Genomic DNA, 15011 nt, shown 5'->3' with positions numbered 1-15011 from the left:
GGAGAGAAAAGTCCTGTTTCTGAATTTGGGTTTTTTTGGTCTCAGTCAGAACTTCTCAGGGACTTTCCCCATTTGGAAGGGAACCTACAAGGAGGATGGAGTGCCAGGACAGGGAATGGCTTCCCACTGCCAGAGGGCAGGGATGGATGGGATATTGGGCAGGAATTGTCCCTGTGAGGGTGGGCAGGGCTGGCACAGGGAGCCCAGAGCAGCTGTGGCTGCCCCTGGATCCCTGGCAGTGCCCAAGGCCAGGCTGGGCAGGGCTGGGAGCAGCTGGGACAGTGGGAGGTGTCCCTGCCATGGCAGGGGTGGAATAGGCTGAGCTTTAGAGTCCTTCCCAATCCATTCCATGATTCTGTGACTTTTGGGCCACTTTTTGAGAGCACTTGCCCCAGTTTTCCCTTCTGCCCCAGGCTGATGTTTTGATCATGGCCACGTGCTGCATTGCCCTGTTCCCATCTCAGCTCCTTGTGCTGCTCTCAGCTCCTTGTGCTTCACTGGGCAGTGCTGGGGTGGGTGTGTAGCCTGTGATTATGTAGGCTCTGGCAGCTGTTTTTAATAAGATTTTCTCTGTTGGGCTGTTTGCTGGTTCACAGCTCCCTCACTGAGTGCTCAGTTCTCCCTGCTGCAGGAGCTCCTGGCTGTCTCTGCTGGGGACTGACAGCAGCGAGGGCCAGGGTGCTGTGGGATTGACAGGGTGTTCATCCCTGGGCTCAGCAAATTGCAGCTCTGTCTCTGCCTGTCACAGCTGAATTGTGACAGCCACAGCTGTGTTCCTGCAGGAGGACAGTGCCCACAGTGCACCCTCTGCTCCTGTGCTTGTGTTCAGGGGTGTCTTTGTGGACTGTCCCCTTTTTCCCATGTGTTTCAGCCTTCCAGGCAGGTTGTTTTGTAAGGAAAGGAGCAGCGTTCCTGTGGGCAGCCTGGTGTCTCATCAGGTCCCCAAATCTCCACGTGCCTTCTGTCAGTGGTGCCCCTGCCAGATGAGGCTGAGCAGGGGCAGGAGCTGCCAGCATTGCTGGCTGTCCTGCTGCCCCAGGGGCATTGCTTCCAGAGCTCTGCTCTGTGAACTTTAACTCTCCTTCATATCATTCATGAACTTTAACAGTTCATTCCCCAGCTCCTGGGGAAGTGTTGCTAATCCTTCTTGCTGCCAGGCAGTTTTCCTGACAGCCTGGCCAGCGTTCCCTCAGTGCTGTTCTGTTCCTGCTGGCTCCAGCCCTGCTGTGTTCCTGTTTGCTTAATGCTCGTGCTTTTCATTTGGGAAAAGGTCCTGGAGCTTGTAGATGGATGAGGCTGTAAATCGTGGCAAGGCCAGGGGTTCCCTTTGTCTGACCCCTGGGAGGTTAAGCAGGAAAGAAGTTGAGTCATAATTGGGTGTAAATTTTGTTCTGAGAGTAAAAGCTTTTGGGGGAGCTTTTTACCCCCTGCCATGACACATCAGTAAATAAAGCCACGAGGCTAAAAGTGCTAAATTAAGTTAATTTAGGGAATCATAGAATGGCTTGGGTTTGAAGGGACCTTAAAGCTCATTTTGTTCTATGGTCAGGGACACCTCCCACTGTCCCAGCTGCTCCCAGCCCTGCCCAGCCTGGCCTTGGGCACTGCCAGGGATCCAGGGGCAGCCACAGCTGCTCTGGGCACCCTGTGCCAGCCCTGCCCACCCTCACAGGGAAGAATTTCTCCTTAATAACTAACTCTAATTTCCCCTCTGTCAGAGTGAACCTGTTACTGCCTGTCATGGTACTCCAGTTCCTGATCCTCTCTGGCTTCCAGTGTCCCCTCCAGACCCTGGAAGGTGCTGGGAGTTCTCCACACAACCTCCTCTTCCCTGGGCTTTGTGTGGAGTTTTGGTGCCTTTTTTATTTTTCTCTCCCCTGCACAATCAGTTTGAAGAGTGTTTGATGGATAAAGTGGGAAACACAGGGAGCTGTCAGGTACCTGGACATCCTGGAGAGAGCATTCCAGAGAGGAGGACAGTGGCAGGAGCACATCCTGGTGGGCACCTTTGGGGGGTGCCTGGGGCTGAGTTTGCAAGGCAGATTTGGAGGAAGCCCTTTGGAACACTGGCACTGGGATTTGTCCTGGGACAGGGAATGCTGAGGCCCTCACTTGTGCCAGGGGCTCTTGGTCCATGGAAGTTGTGTTTGCCTTGCCATGGGAATGTGTTGCCTCTGCCTGTTGTGCTGCCTGTGTGAGAGAGAAAGGGAGGGGATTCCTTTTCCTCTCAGCTGCCTTTTCCCCTCATACCTGAGTTCATCTGCCTTTATTCAGAACCAAACTCCTCCAGCCTGCAGTGGAGCTGTGCTGAGCCCTCTAGGGAATTGGGGTGTATCCAGAAGTTTTCCTCATCTCTGGGCTCACTCCTTTGTGAGCTGCACCACCAGTTTTTGGCTGAAATGAAATATTTCAATGGCCTGAAAAGCTGGCTCTTGTCACTGCTTGCTTGATTTGTTATGGAAAGACAGTGATTTGCCTTGGATTTACTGCAGGGCTTTCTACTAAATCACCACAACTGGAGATGTTTGCTGTGTGCAAAGTTAATTTTTTCCCTCCTTTCCAACCCTCAATAACAGATCTGAAAAGTTTATTAAGTAAATAAGTAAAAATCCCTGTGCAGTGAATTCCATTTCCCACCAGGAGTATGTGCAGCCAATCCCTTTCCAAAGTGAGCAGCTCAGTTATTGCAGGGCAGGGAAAAACCAAGCATGGCCTCACATCAGGGTGTGGGCAGGGAGAGCTGAGATCCCCCTCTGTGGAGGGAAGATGGTCACTGAACTCTATTTCTGCCCTGCCAGGAAGGAGTGGGATGTTGTTCTATCCAGGTGCTTTCCTCAGGTGTGCAGTGACAGAGGTAGAAATGCAAATGATTTCCATGCAGAAGGATTTTGTCTGTGTTTGGAGGCTCTTTTGGGTGGGGTCTCTCATTTTTAATTAAATTAATGGCTGCATTTTTGATATTAGGATGTGCTCCATGGTGGAGATGTAGTTCTTCTGGGAGGAGTGACCTAGCCTGAGATGGCAGAGCTAAGGCCAGGAGGTGTCCATGTTTAAATCCTGCTCAGGACCTTGAGGGGCTCCCAAATCACAGGAGCAGGGAGTGATTTGGGTGGGAAGGGACCCTAAAACTCCTCTGGTTCCACTCCCCTGCCATGGGCATGGCCTCAGTCTGTGCTAAGGCAGGGCCTTGCCTGAGCCCTGGGTTGAGTGATGGCTTGTGTCAGGACAAGGTCCTTATTTAACACTTGGAAGATGAAGTTTCTGTGTATTATCTCCTTCCTTTCTTATGCATGAAGCTTTCCCAGCAATATTAATATTTTACTGTTGAAGAGTCTTGCTGATAAATTAAGATCAAGGCTTAAGAAATGAGCTTTAAAACCTACTAAATGACAATTAATTATTAGAGGTAGGCTTCCAGGGGAGTTTTGATGTGTTACAGAAACCAATAAAGTCTTGCCTAAAGGCTGAGGAAGCTGAGTGGAAGGAAGCAGAAGGTGGATACAGCTTTCTCCTTCAGAAAGGACCATGTTGTGCTACTGACTGTTGAAAAATACATTTCTGAACAACATCCCTGAAACTGTGAGCAGAGTTTTATCCAAAACAAGTAGGGAAGGTAATAATCTCTGTCCCTAAATGTTTTACTCTCCTGTTTCCTTCTAAGTGTTAATTAGGAGCTCTGTTTTGTCCTTGAACCTCTCTGTGTGTGGGTTTTAATATTTAAATTTATTTTTCTTTGGAGACACCTTTTATTTTCTGAGCTGTTGCTCAGGTACAGAAGCAGTCTGTTTGTGTGCAGGAGCAGTCAGACTCCTCTCTCTGTTTTTGATGAGCAGTTTGGCGAGTCAGGAGCACTGGTTTCCTTAGTGATGCTGACAGTTGGTGCAGAGACTCAAACTGGAAGCATTTCCATTAACTTTTCCATGGCTTTGGCACAAAAGAGGCTTGGATGTGAAATAGCCTCAGTGTTGTCAAGACAAAATGTCCTCTGCTGGTTTTTGTTTGTTGTTTATCCATAATTCCTTCAATAAAAGCCATAAAGAACTGACAGATTACAAGTTGCATGAAATATCCAAGTAATTATTTCCACTTTGATGCTTCTTTGTGCAGACATGAAACAATAAATACCCATAAAGTCTCAGCTGTGACACTCACACAGCAGGGGAGTCACCACTTGTTACGTGCCAGGGTTTGCTTCTCCTGCCTATGACTTTATCCCAGTATCTGGAGCTCCTGCCCAGGGCTCAGCTGTGTTGGAAGCAGCTGGAAGGCAGACTTCCATGGGCTGCTGCTGGAGGGGGCAGGGGGATCAGCCTTTTCCTGCAGGCCTTTGCTGTGGCTGAATTTTGATGGTGCAGTGGCTCTGCTTCAGGGCTGCTCTGTTCTCTGAACTCCTGAGCTCTCCAGGCACACACTGGTTTGGTTGTTGTGCACCCATGAAACATTTTGGGCTTAAAACCTGGAGTCACTCTTGGATGAGATTTCACACCCTGGTTGTTAAATATCCGTGGGAATTTTATTGCTGTGTCAGTGGGACAGATCTGGTGTGCTGGAGGGTGTTCCTTTCCCAGATTACTGCCCTGAATGCCTGATGGGAAGAGGGATGAGATGCAGGATGGCAGGGAAGCAGGAACTGCTGTGTGGCACTTGGCTCAGTTTGGTCCAGCAGGTGTTTGGGGTGATGCCTTGTCTAACTGGCTGTATTTCATTGCCTTCCAACAGAGAGAGCAGGAGCTGCAGGAAGGAGCTGCTGGAGCTGGGAGGAAGGAGGCTGAGAGGAGAGAGATGATCACCCCAGCCCTGAGGGAGGCACTCACAAAACAAGGTGAGGCTCTGCCCAGAGCAGCTGGGGCACAGCTCAGAGTCTTGGTGCTGGCTTTGAGCAGGGGGAAGGGGCTGCCCTGGGCCTCATGGCAGGACACATGGAATGGCTGGGGCTGGAAGGGCCTCTGGAGATCAGCCAGCCCAGGGCAGGTGGCACAGGAATGTGTCCGAGGGGGTTTGGGGGGTGGCCACAGGGGGGCCTGCCCTGGGCAGCTGTTCCAGAGCTCTGCCACTCTGGGGGAAGGGGCTCTTCCTCATGGAGAGGGGGAATTTGTGGTGGTTTAGTTCATGGCCATTGCTCCTCATCCTGTCACTGATAGCACTGAACAGAGCCTGGCACCATCCTCTGATACCACCTGGGGATATTTTATGGATTGATGGGATCCCTCTCAGCCTTCCCTTCTCCAGACTGACCAGGCCCAGCTCCCACAGCTTCTCCTTACCAGGGAGATGCTTCAGGCCCCAGATCATCCTTGTGGCCTCCACTGGACCCTCTCTGGTAGCTCCTGGTCTTTCTTGAGCTGTGGAGCCCAGAGCTGGGCAGAGCTGCACAGGTGCCTCACCTGGGCTGAGCAGAGGGGCAGGATCACTCCCTGACCTGCTGGGATTGCTCTTCCCCATGCCCCAGGATCCCCCAGGACACTCTGCTGGCTCCTGGGCTCCTCATGCAGTGCCTGCAGCTCCCAGGGTTTGATGTACCTGCTGGGGCAGCTTCAGAGAGGTGCCAATGGTCCCACACTCTGCAGCTCCCACAGTGTAGGTTTGTCAGAGAATATTTAAAGATCAGCTTTGCATCTGTTTTGCATCTTAGGCCTTTGCTTTTATCTTGGTTTCAAACTCTGATTTGTTGCTGAAACACTGTTTCCAGAAAAGGAAGTAGTTCAAACTAATTTTAGCCATCCAGTAGATGTTTAGATCAGCAGCTCTCCAATGAGAGCAGCTGGAGTGGATTTAATGTCTTTTTTTAAAACAAAGGACCAGCATGAGGAGAGGCAGAGTGAGCCTTGCAGTTCAGGAGCCTCAACTGGGAGTGGCAGAGCCAGGAGGAGGCTGATGGGAGCTTCCTTTTGCTGCTGACATGGAGACTAATGGGATTTAGTCTGATTTCTTTTCTCTCTTGGGGTGGAGTGTGCTTGGTTTGCTGCTAAATCAGTGTTATAATGGCATTGTTAAGGTTGGAAAAGGTCTTTAAAATCATCAAGTTCAACCACCAGCACAACACCACCCCCATGTTCAGCAGTAAACCGTGACCTCAAGTGCCACCTCCTCACGTTTGTTCAGCACTTCCAGGGATGGGGATTCCCCACTGAAGCTCCTGGGACTGCCCCTGTGTCACTGAGAGCTGAGCTCTGGAGTCTGGCATGTCCTGGGTGAGTCCAGCTGTGCAGCCCAGCCCTGCTGCTGCCAGGCCTGGGCTGCTCTTTGGCCAAGCTTTGCAGTGCCTGGAATGCTCTGCCCAGAGCAGCCTGGGGCCACCAGCTTTGGTCACGGGGTTTGCATCAGCCTTGACACAGCTGGGAAGCAAAGAGCCATTCTTTAACTGTGTGGGTGAGGAATGACCCACAGCAAGGAGTGGCAGAGACTTTGCTCATGGCTCTCAGGGAGCTGCTGCTGGCTGGGGCCAGTGCAAGCCTTGGGCCAATCCATCTTTTTAGCCTCAGTCCTGAAGGCTGTGGTGTGGTGGCAGTTACTTTGGTTTTGTTTGTCATGTATTTGACTGTATTTTATTTATATTTTACTTCCTTTTGTGTTTAAGGTGGCAGCCTTTTGTTTTCTTGTATCCTTTTTATTAGTTACTGCTAAAGAAAGCAGGGGATGGGGGCAGTGCTCTGTGCTGGCCCTGTGCTCTGTGTGGTGGTTGGAGCATTTCCCCTAGGCTCAGTCTCACCAGTCCCTGCTGGTTTGGGTTTGGGTGTGAATGGAAGTGTGCTTTTGTACAAAGTGGCCATTTGGAAAATAAAGCAGTACTGGAGGCAACCAGTACCATAATTTTTTTGACTCAAGGCTCCCCAGAGAGCTCTGATGTCCTTGTGACACTCCAGGGACAGGAATTCATGATCTGGATAAGTGGGTCCACATTTCTCCCTTCCTGCAGTTCTTATGGTAGTGCCAGTATTGGAGCCACTGGTAGGATCTGCTCACATAAATCTGCACTTCCCAAGACTCCAAACTGCTGAGTCCTTAAAGCCTAGCTGCCTCTCCCAGCTCTCCCTCCTCTGCTGCTCACCAAATTCTTCAGTGGGCACTCAGCTGTGAAAAAGAGAAGCTGTGTTGGTTTTTTTTTTTTTTTTTTTTTATGTCGTGTAATATTTTCTTGTAAATAACACACCAGGAAGGCTTTTGTGGCTACAAGACTAAAACAATTCCCTTCTTCCCTTAGCATCATTCCCCCTAAAATAATAAGTGCAGTGTAGTCAAAAGATTCTCATTTATTTTGCACCAACTGGTTTCTTTGGGTGTAGGTTCAGTGTCTTTTCAAGAGTATCCCTGAGGACATAATTAGCCCAAGAGAAGGAAAATGAATATCAGTGATTCAGGGAGAACTGTTCTTTGATTCTGCAGTTGCATAACAGAGGTTTTCCTTGGTGCAGCATCTCCTCAGACCATGGCAGTGCTCGCTGTGGATTCAACTTCAAAGCAATTTACCTTACTGGAGGTAAAGGGAACAGTGCTTAAGCAAAGGTTTTTATTTTAGCCCTTGGAGCTGCATGCTTGCAGATACCTTGATAACAGGTACTCAGCAAGAGCTGCTTTTGAAAGTCCCAGCCAGAGACAACACAATTCCATTTCCATTTCCATCAGTGCCCAGCCCTGCCTGAAGCACCAGCACAGCCCTGAGGCTTTGGTGAGTGCCCAGTGCAGTGGGGGAGAGGCTGGCAGTGGTTGTGTGCTGGGTTTGCAGTGCTCCTGGTGGTGCTTCAGTCATCCTGTGTGTTCAGGTAGCCTGAAAGAAATGAAATGAACTGAAAATAGAAACTTTCCATGTTTACATTTCCTGTGGAGTTTAGGGAAGACAGCTCAATTTCACATTTGCTTTTTGGGGTTGCTTGTAAATTTTTGATCTCTTCTGGGCTGAAAGCTGCTTTTGCATGGCCTGGGTGCCAGGAGCATTTGATATAGTGTGAAGGACTTGTGAGCCTTTCCAGTGTTCCTGGTTTCTCAGGAAGTGCATTGAAATCCTTGGTGAGCTTTAGAGGGAGTCTCAAGCTGCTGTTTCAATAGGAAAGATGAAAGTAGAAAAACACAGTGGAGTTTTCTCTATCTGTAAAACAAACAAAAATCCAAAACACCCTTCTATGTGTCAAGAGAGGATTAGGGTGGAGATCAGGAAAGGTTCTTCCCCAGAGGTGCTGGCACTGCCCAGGCTCCCCAGGGAATGGGCACAGCCAGAGCTCCAGGAGCTGCCAGGGATGCCCAGGGAGGGATTGTTGGGGTGTCTGTGCAGGGCTGGAGCTGCACTGGGTGATCCTTGTGGTCCCTTCCAGTCAGGCTGTTCATGACTCAGGGACTGACCATGACTTTGTGCTCTGCTGGGGCTGGTGCCATCGTTAGTCACAAATGCTCCTGGATTTGCCAAATGTTTTATTGATCTGATGGTCTGGCTGAAGCCAACCACATCCTGCTGGGTGCTGGCAGCTGGGAGGGGGATTGTTCAGTGCCTGCCTGAGCTATTTGGAGCTCAGACATGATGAGTCTCAGTGCCAGCCAGCTCCACCAGCCCTGTCAGGTCACAGGGGTTGTTGAGCAGCCCTGGGTCGGCTCTGACGCACTTCCCTCAACGGGGCAGGAGTGGAACAGGGACAGTGAGCCCAAAGCTTTGAGAGATGAGTGTTTGCTGAGGAGGCCCCAGTGAGGAATGGCTTCCAACTGCCTGAGTGAGATGGGGTATTGGGAAGGGATTGTTCCCTGTGAGGGTGGGGAGGCCCCATGATCCCTGGAAGTGTCCATGGCCTGGCTGAATGGGGCTTGGGGCACCCTGGGACAGTGAAGGTGTCCCTGCCCATGGCACTGGATGGGCTTTAGGTCCCTTCAGGTCAGACCACTCCATGATTCCAGGATTTCTGAAGCTGCTCACACTGTGTTTCTGCCATGCTCTTTGCCTTGCTGTCTCCTGCTGTAACAGGACCAAACAAATCCGTGCTCTCCCTGCCTGGCAGCACAGTGGGAATGGGTCAATGATGCCAAAGGCTGACCCTGCTGACATGGGATAAATTATTCTGTCCCATAAGGACAGTTTGCTGCAGTCCAGTTGGTTCTGTCCTTACTGTTTAAGGAAGGCTACAATTTAGCCCCGGGGTGCCCAGGACACCTCTGTTTTACTTGTCTCCAAAGACAAGTGGTGCATTAAGAGACAGCTCTTATCTGAAATAGTGTCTTCAGCAGCTGTTTAAACTGTCCTGCTCTGACTTTGTGCTGCAGCTAAAGCTGTGCTTAGGCCTGTGGCTTTTAGCAGGGAAGGGCAGGCAAGAGGCTGACTTCAGAAAAATCCCAAAGACTGGGCTTTTCAGGGGCTCACCAACCTGGAGTTGAGGTTTTTAAAAGCTTTGGTGGCTTTTGCTGTCCCTTTTTGGGCTGAGGCTCCCAGTGCCTGCAGCTCTTGTTCCCAGCTCAGCCTGGCTCTCTGTGCTGAGCCTTTGGAGTGCCCAGCACGTGGAAATGGGATCCCAAGCCATGGCACAGACCTGGCACAGCTGGCTGAGTGCTTTGCAGGCTCTGTGCTCCAGGCTTTGGGAGGAGCTGTTTAACTGCAGGTGGCACTAGCAGCCCACAGCTGCCTCCAGGATTGGTGACACTGGTGCAGTCCCCAGAATGTGCCACAGAAATCAAATACTGGCTGTGGGCAGATTAAAAATTACTTTGCTAACTGACAAATTACTCGTGGTGAGCAGAATAAATACAGTGACCAAGAGAAGACTTGATCAGTTCCTTAGGAAATGTCTGTAAAGAAAAGGCAAACACACAGGTGACAGGAAGGAGTCCAGGCAGCAGAGGATGCTTAAGCCCCACTGTGTGAGAGCTGCCAGGAGCTGGTGGAGAGCTGACTGCAATTCTGATGTGCTGGCACAGCTGTACCACCTGAGCAGGAGCAGAGGAGATGGGAAAAATCACATTTGGGGGGCTGATTCTTCTCTCATGTGTTGCTAGAGCTGGTAGAATAACTGCATGTATAACAGAGAAAAAAAATAAACATATTTATATTTGAAGTGCATACTTTTTTTTTTGTTTGTTTTAGGTTTTGGCAGGGGTTTGGAGAGTATTGGGCTTTGAAATTAAGTCTAAGCTGGAACAAAGTACAGGATATGTTCAGGCAAGGATAAAATTTGCTGTCCTTTCTTCATAATGTGACACTTGCCCTACACAAGGGGACAGTTCAGACATGGAAATATGGAGAAGGGAATGTGCCCTGAATGACTGAAAAGTGTCTCAGGAACAGAGAACAGAAAAGAGATGCAGCTCACAGCAGTCAGCAGTTCTATCTGTTACCTTTGGGGTTTGTTCTGGGTGCTTCAGGAGGAGACTTGTGCAGGTGGAAGCTCCCATTCCACACTTCAGCCAAAGCTGATCCTGAGGTACAGCTCTTAAAAATGCCCAGTGCTTGCAGATTTCTTGAGTTTTTCTGTGAATAAAGAATTGCAGAATCCCAGACTGTTTTTGGTTGGAAAAGACCTTAAAGCTCATCCCATCCCACCCCTGCCATGGCAGGGACACCTCCCACTGTCCCAGCTGCTCCCAGCCCTGCCCAGCCTGGCCTTGGGCACTGCCAGGGATCCAGGGGCAGCCACAGCTGCTCTGGGCACCTGTGCCAGCCCTGCCCACCCTCCCAGGGACAATTCCTGCCCAAAATCCCACCCAGCCCTGCCCTCTGGCAGTGGGAGCCATTTCCCATAGGAATGGCTGAATCACCAGTGGGATTGGTTGATCTTTGAGGTCCCTTCCAACCCAGATCAGTCCATGATCCCTTTTTGGGAGTGCTCTGGTTTGGTGATGCTTTTGGGCAAAGGGGCCAGATACAGAAGGCTCATCTGCATTTTCTCTGGTGTTGATACAGGTGAGAGTATCAGTGATCTCCAAGGCTGCTTCTGGAAAAGGCATCATTTGACAGGAAATTATGCCTTTGGTTATGGCAGGTTTTATATTGCTGTGCTTCAGGGGGAAAGGTGCTCTTGGATGACAAGAGACATTTGGGTTGAAGGGAAAAGCCAGGCTTTGAGAATCCTTGAGGTCTCTTATGATTAGCTGGTATTTGTGGTAGCTCCTGGCATTCCCATCCCTGAACTTTGCCAGTCTCACTTTCCTGGCTCTAGGGTGGCTCTGGTTGCAGCTGCTGAATCCCTTTCACTGCCCCCAGGAGGCTTTTACTGTGTGTTAGAAGTGTTCAGGATGTTGTGTTGTGTACAGTGAGGGGGATCTGAGGCAGCTGAGGCCAAACCTCCCACCCCTTTGGGATGGACAGGGCTGCAGTCCCTGCTTCTGTCCGACTCCTGCTCTCAGCTCATGGCAGACATCCTTCCCAAATCACTGTTGTACTTTTAAATAGCCTTTTTTCAAACACAGAGACAATCTAAAATAGGTCTTGGTGGAAAGGTTGAGCAGTTCTAGGAGTAAACCTGGAGGTGTCTCTTGTCATGCTTGGGCAATCTGAAAAATTCCACTTCCCAGAGTCCCCTTCTTTCTAGATATGTATAAAATACTGATATAATCTGAATAGGTGCATCACCAGGGGCGTTTGTTGTTGTTATTATTACTGTTATTACTGTTGTTATTAATTTTCAAGTATTCTTTGTCTTTTGGTTGGTGACTCAGGCACAGCAGGTGTTTCAGTGAGGAAAATGGTCCTTCCAGGTGGTGGGGATGGATCCTGCTGTGTCACTGACCTTCAGCTCTGGCCCTGTTAAACTGCACTCTCCAGAACCACAGGAAATTGGGAATTTTTTTCTCTGTAAACCTTCTGCTAGTGTGAGACTGCCCTGAGCTGCAGCTCTAGCAGATAATCCCTGCCTCAAAGCAATGATTTTATTGCAGGAGAGTGCTGGATGGCCCCACACAGAGGTGTCAGCTGTACTTTGCTCCTCTCAGGGCAGCTCTCTGACAGGCAGCAGAGTTTGGGAGGCACAGGGAGGCCTTGGAGTGGCTTTCCCCAGCTCCTGGTGCCTGCACTCCTGGAAAAGGATGGCTCAGTCTTTTCCTTGGGGATTTTGGAGCCTTTAAAACCACAGATCTCCTTCTTTCTTTTGGTATTGAATGTTTTGCTTTGAGATTTTGGGTCAAAGCAAACTTTTGGTGGTGCAGAGATGTGAACTGGGAGATGTCAGCCAGGCAGGGATTGTCCTCTGTTCTGGCACTGCTGGGGCACTTCCAGTCCTGGAGGCAGTTCTGGGCCCCTCAGGACAAGACAGACCCTGGGGGCTGGAAAGGGGCTCAGCCTGGAGAAAAGGAGGCTCAGGAGGGACCTTGTGGCTCTGCACAACTCCCTGACAGGAGGGGACAGCCGGGGGGGTCAGGCTCTGCTCCAGGGAACAGGGACAGGAGGAGAGGGAACGGGCTCAGGCTGGGCAGGAGAGGCTCAGGGTGGGTATCAGGAGGAATTTCTCCTTGGGAAGCATTGCCAAGGTTTGGCAGGGGCTGCCCAGGGAGGTTTGGAGTCCCCATCCCTGGAGGTGCCCAAGGGAGGGCTGGGTGTGGCACTCAGTGCTCTGGGCTGGGGACAAGGTGGGCATTGGGCACAGCTTGGGCTCAGTGACCTTGGAGGTTTTTTCTAACCTGAGGGATTGAGTGTCTGTGAGTTCTGTTCTGGACATTTTGGCACCTGGGGGTAGTGTGCAGTCCCTGAAGGCTGCTCAGCAGGGCTGTTAGAGCTGTTCAGAGAGTGCAGGTGGCGTGACACGGCTCCTGATGGGGACATTTGTGCTTGTAGGAATTCTGCCCTGCTCTCAAAAATACCAGAATTGCTCAGTTATGGTCATAATTCATCCATGTCCAGGAGGTTGGAAAGACTGGATGTGTGTCTGGCAAACCACACCCAGAGCACCTGGATACTGGAATGTGCCTGGGGAATACAGACAGTGTTCTGGCTCAGTGCTGAGGGCTCAGCTGGGTCCCTCCATGAGTTCTTTGAGTTTCAGAGAAAGGACTGATAAACTCTTATTTCCAGGATGGAGTGGAAATGCTGCAGTGTGGTTCCAAAGAGCTGAGCACAGTCCTGCCCCAGCCTCTGGAGCAATCAGGAGCTGTGACTTTGGCCATCTCTCCAGCTCCACGTCCCTCTGTGCTCTATTAAACTGCAGTTGGCCTGTCAGGGTGAGCAATCACCACATGTTCCTCAGCCTGGTGTTACTGCCTGATAACACTCATTTCACCCCAAAGGTTGTTTAAAAGCTTAATTCACGTCTATAAAAGTGACACTTAATTTCAGTGAAGTTTGGCAAGCCTCTAGGTCATCTAAAATTTATCATCTAGAGCAGGATCAACTCCTACCCAGCCTTCAGATGGGATGTTCTTGTCCTTTATTTGGGAGCTGAGCTGATTACTGTGAGCCTGCTTATTCCTTTGCATATTAGACTGTGGAAATAATAAATAGATTGGTTTGTTCAGCTTTAGTGTCTGAAGGTACACAGGGCTGGGGAGCAGCAGGTCCATCAAACACTGGATTGTTTGGAAGGTGCTGTATCCAAATATCCACTTAGAGTTATTGGTCACGAGTCACAGCCCTTCAGAGCAAGGGGGGAGTGTGTTCACAGGGAGTCCTGGCACCCACAGCTCCAGACTTGGGGCCATCAGGAGGATTGGATTCAAGCACTCCTGGCCTTGGCAGAGCCACAGGGATGTTGTGGCAAGGCTGATGGAAGAGTGGAGCTGGCCTGAGCTTCTAGAAGGGAGGCTCAGCAGGAGCTGCAGTGTGGGAACAGGGCTGGAGACCCCCAGGCTGCCTTTGATCACAGTTTTTCACATGTTTAATTTGAAACTTTGCAGTAAGGATGTGCCTGGCCCCCTGTGCTGGCACTGCTGGGGTCACACCCCAATCCTGGGATCAGATTTGGTCCCTCACTGCAGAGGGGACACTGAGGGGCTGGAGCATGTTCAGAGAAGGGAACAGAGCTGGGAAGGGGCTGGAGCCCCAGGAGCAGCTGAGGAGCTGGAAAGGGGCTCAGCCTGGAGAAAAGGAGGCTCAGGAGGGACCTTGTGGCTCTGCACAACTCCCTGACAGGAGGGGACAGCCGGGGGGGTCGGGCTCTGCTCCAGGGAACAGGGACAGGAGGAGAGGGAACGGGCTCAGGCTGGGCAGGGGAGGCTCAGGGTGGATTTTGGGGAAATCTCTCACTGAAAGATTGTCCAGCCCTGGCACAGCTGCCCAGGGCAGTGGTGGAATGCCCACCCCTGGATGGTCACACCCTGCCCTGTGGATGTGGCACATGGGGACAGGGCTCAGTGCTGGGGAATGTCTGGGCTCAGTGATCTCAGAGGGGTTTCCCAGCCAGAACAGCTCTGTGATTCTGGGACACTCCCAGTTTCTTACTTAACCTTTTGTCCTTTCTCCCAGACTGCTCTGCTGCCACCTCCCAGGAGTGCAGCCAGTGCTGAAGGAAGGTTTTGCAGTGTTGTAGGTCTCTGCTCACCTGCAGCAGGGGTGGAACAAGCTCCAGCCTTGGGCTCTGGTATTTTCTCTCATTCCCAAGTGTCAGAAGCTTGCATTGGCCAGCACCAGTGCTGGGTGACCACATCTTCTCCCAGTTCCCTGGTGCAGGGCCCCCAGTTCTGTGGGTTTAGGAGCTCTGCACATCTCTGCTGTCTCTGTCACCACAGCTGGGACTTCTGGCAGTGACAGAGGTGAATAAGCCCTCTCTCATCCCCAAAGCTGGCTGGTGTTTGTAAGGCAGTTTGATGTTGAACATGTACAATTTTCTTGGCCTTTAAAGGAAGCTGTGGGTGCTCCACATGGTGGAAATTGATTTAAGGAACTTAAGAGAAAATGCTGGAGCTCTGGAGCTCGGCACCTTGCTCAGTTCAGCTGCTTCCTCTTCCCTCAAACAGCTCAGTAGCAGATCTGGGTGGGCATGTCCTATTTCCAGTGTAAGTTTTCTGCAAAACTCATTTGAAAGCAACCATGTTGCTGTTACTGACAAGTGATGTGTGAGAGAATAATCTTATATGACTGCTGGTGCTGGATTTGGAAAAATGGGAAAAGTAAGGCT

At 50.7% G+C, this 15011-nt stretch overlaps 1 protein-coding gene across 4 annotated transcripts in view; it reads left to right on the top strand.

Moving 5' to 3' along the window:
- Window positions 1–15011, top strand: part of LOC130260813 (S-adenosyl-L-methionine-dependent tRNA 4-demethylwyosine synthase TYW1-like) — a 90041-nt gene that overhangs the window by 13096 nt on the left and 61934 nt on the right. For all 4 annotated transcript variants that reach the window (XM_056506541.1, XM_056506544.1, XM_056506542.1 and 1 more), the window contains one exon: window positions 4720–4822. In XM_056506541.1, the coding sequence (XP_056362516.1) occupies window positions 4720–4822 (103 nt within the window). The remainder of the gene's footprint in view (window positions 1–4719; window positions 4823–15011) is intronic.

Source organism: Oenanthe melanoleuca, chromosome 19, assembly GCF_029582105.1.
Source record: "Oenanthe melanoleuca isolate GR-GAL-2019-014 chromosome 19, OMel1.0, whole genome shotgun sequence".
NCBI lineage: Eukaryota > Metazoa > Chordata > Aves > Passeriformes > Muscicapidae > Oenanthe > Oenanthe melanoleuca.
This window is presented reverse-complemented; position numbering and strand designations above follow the sequence as displayed.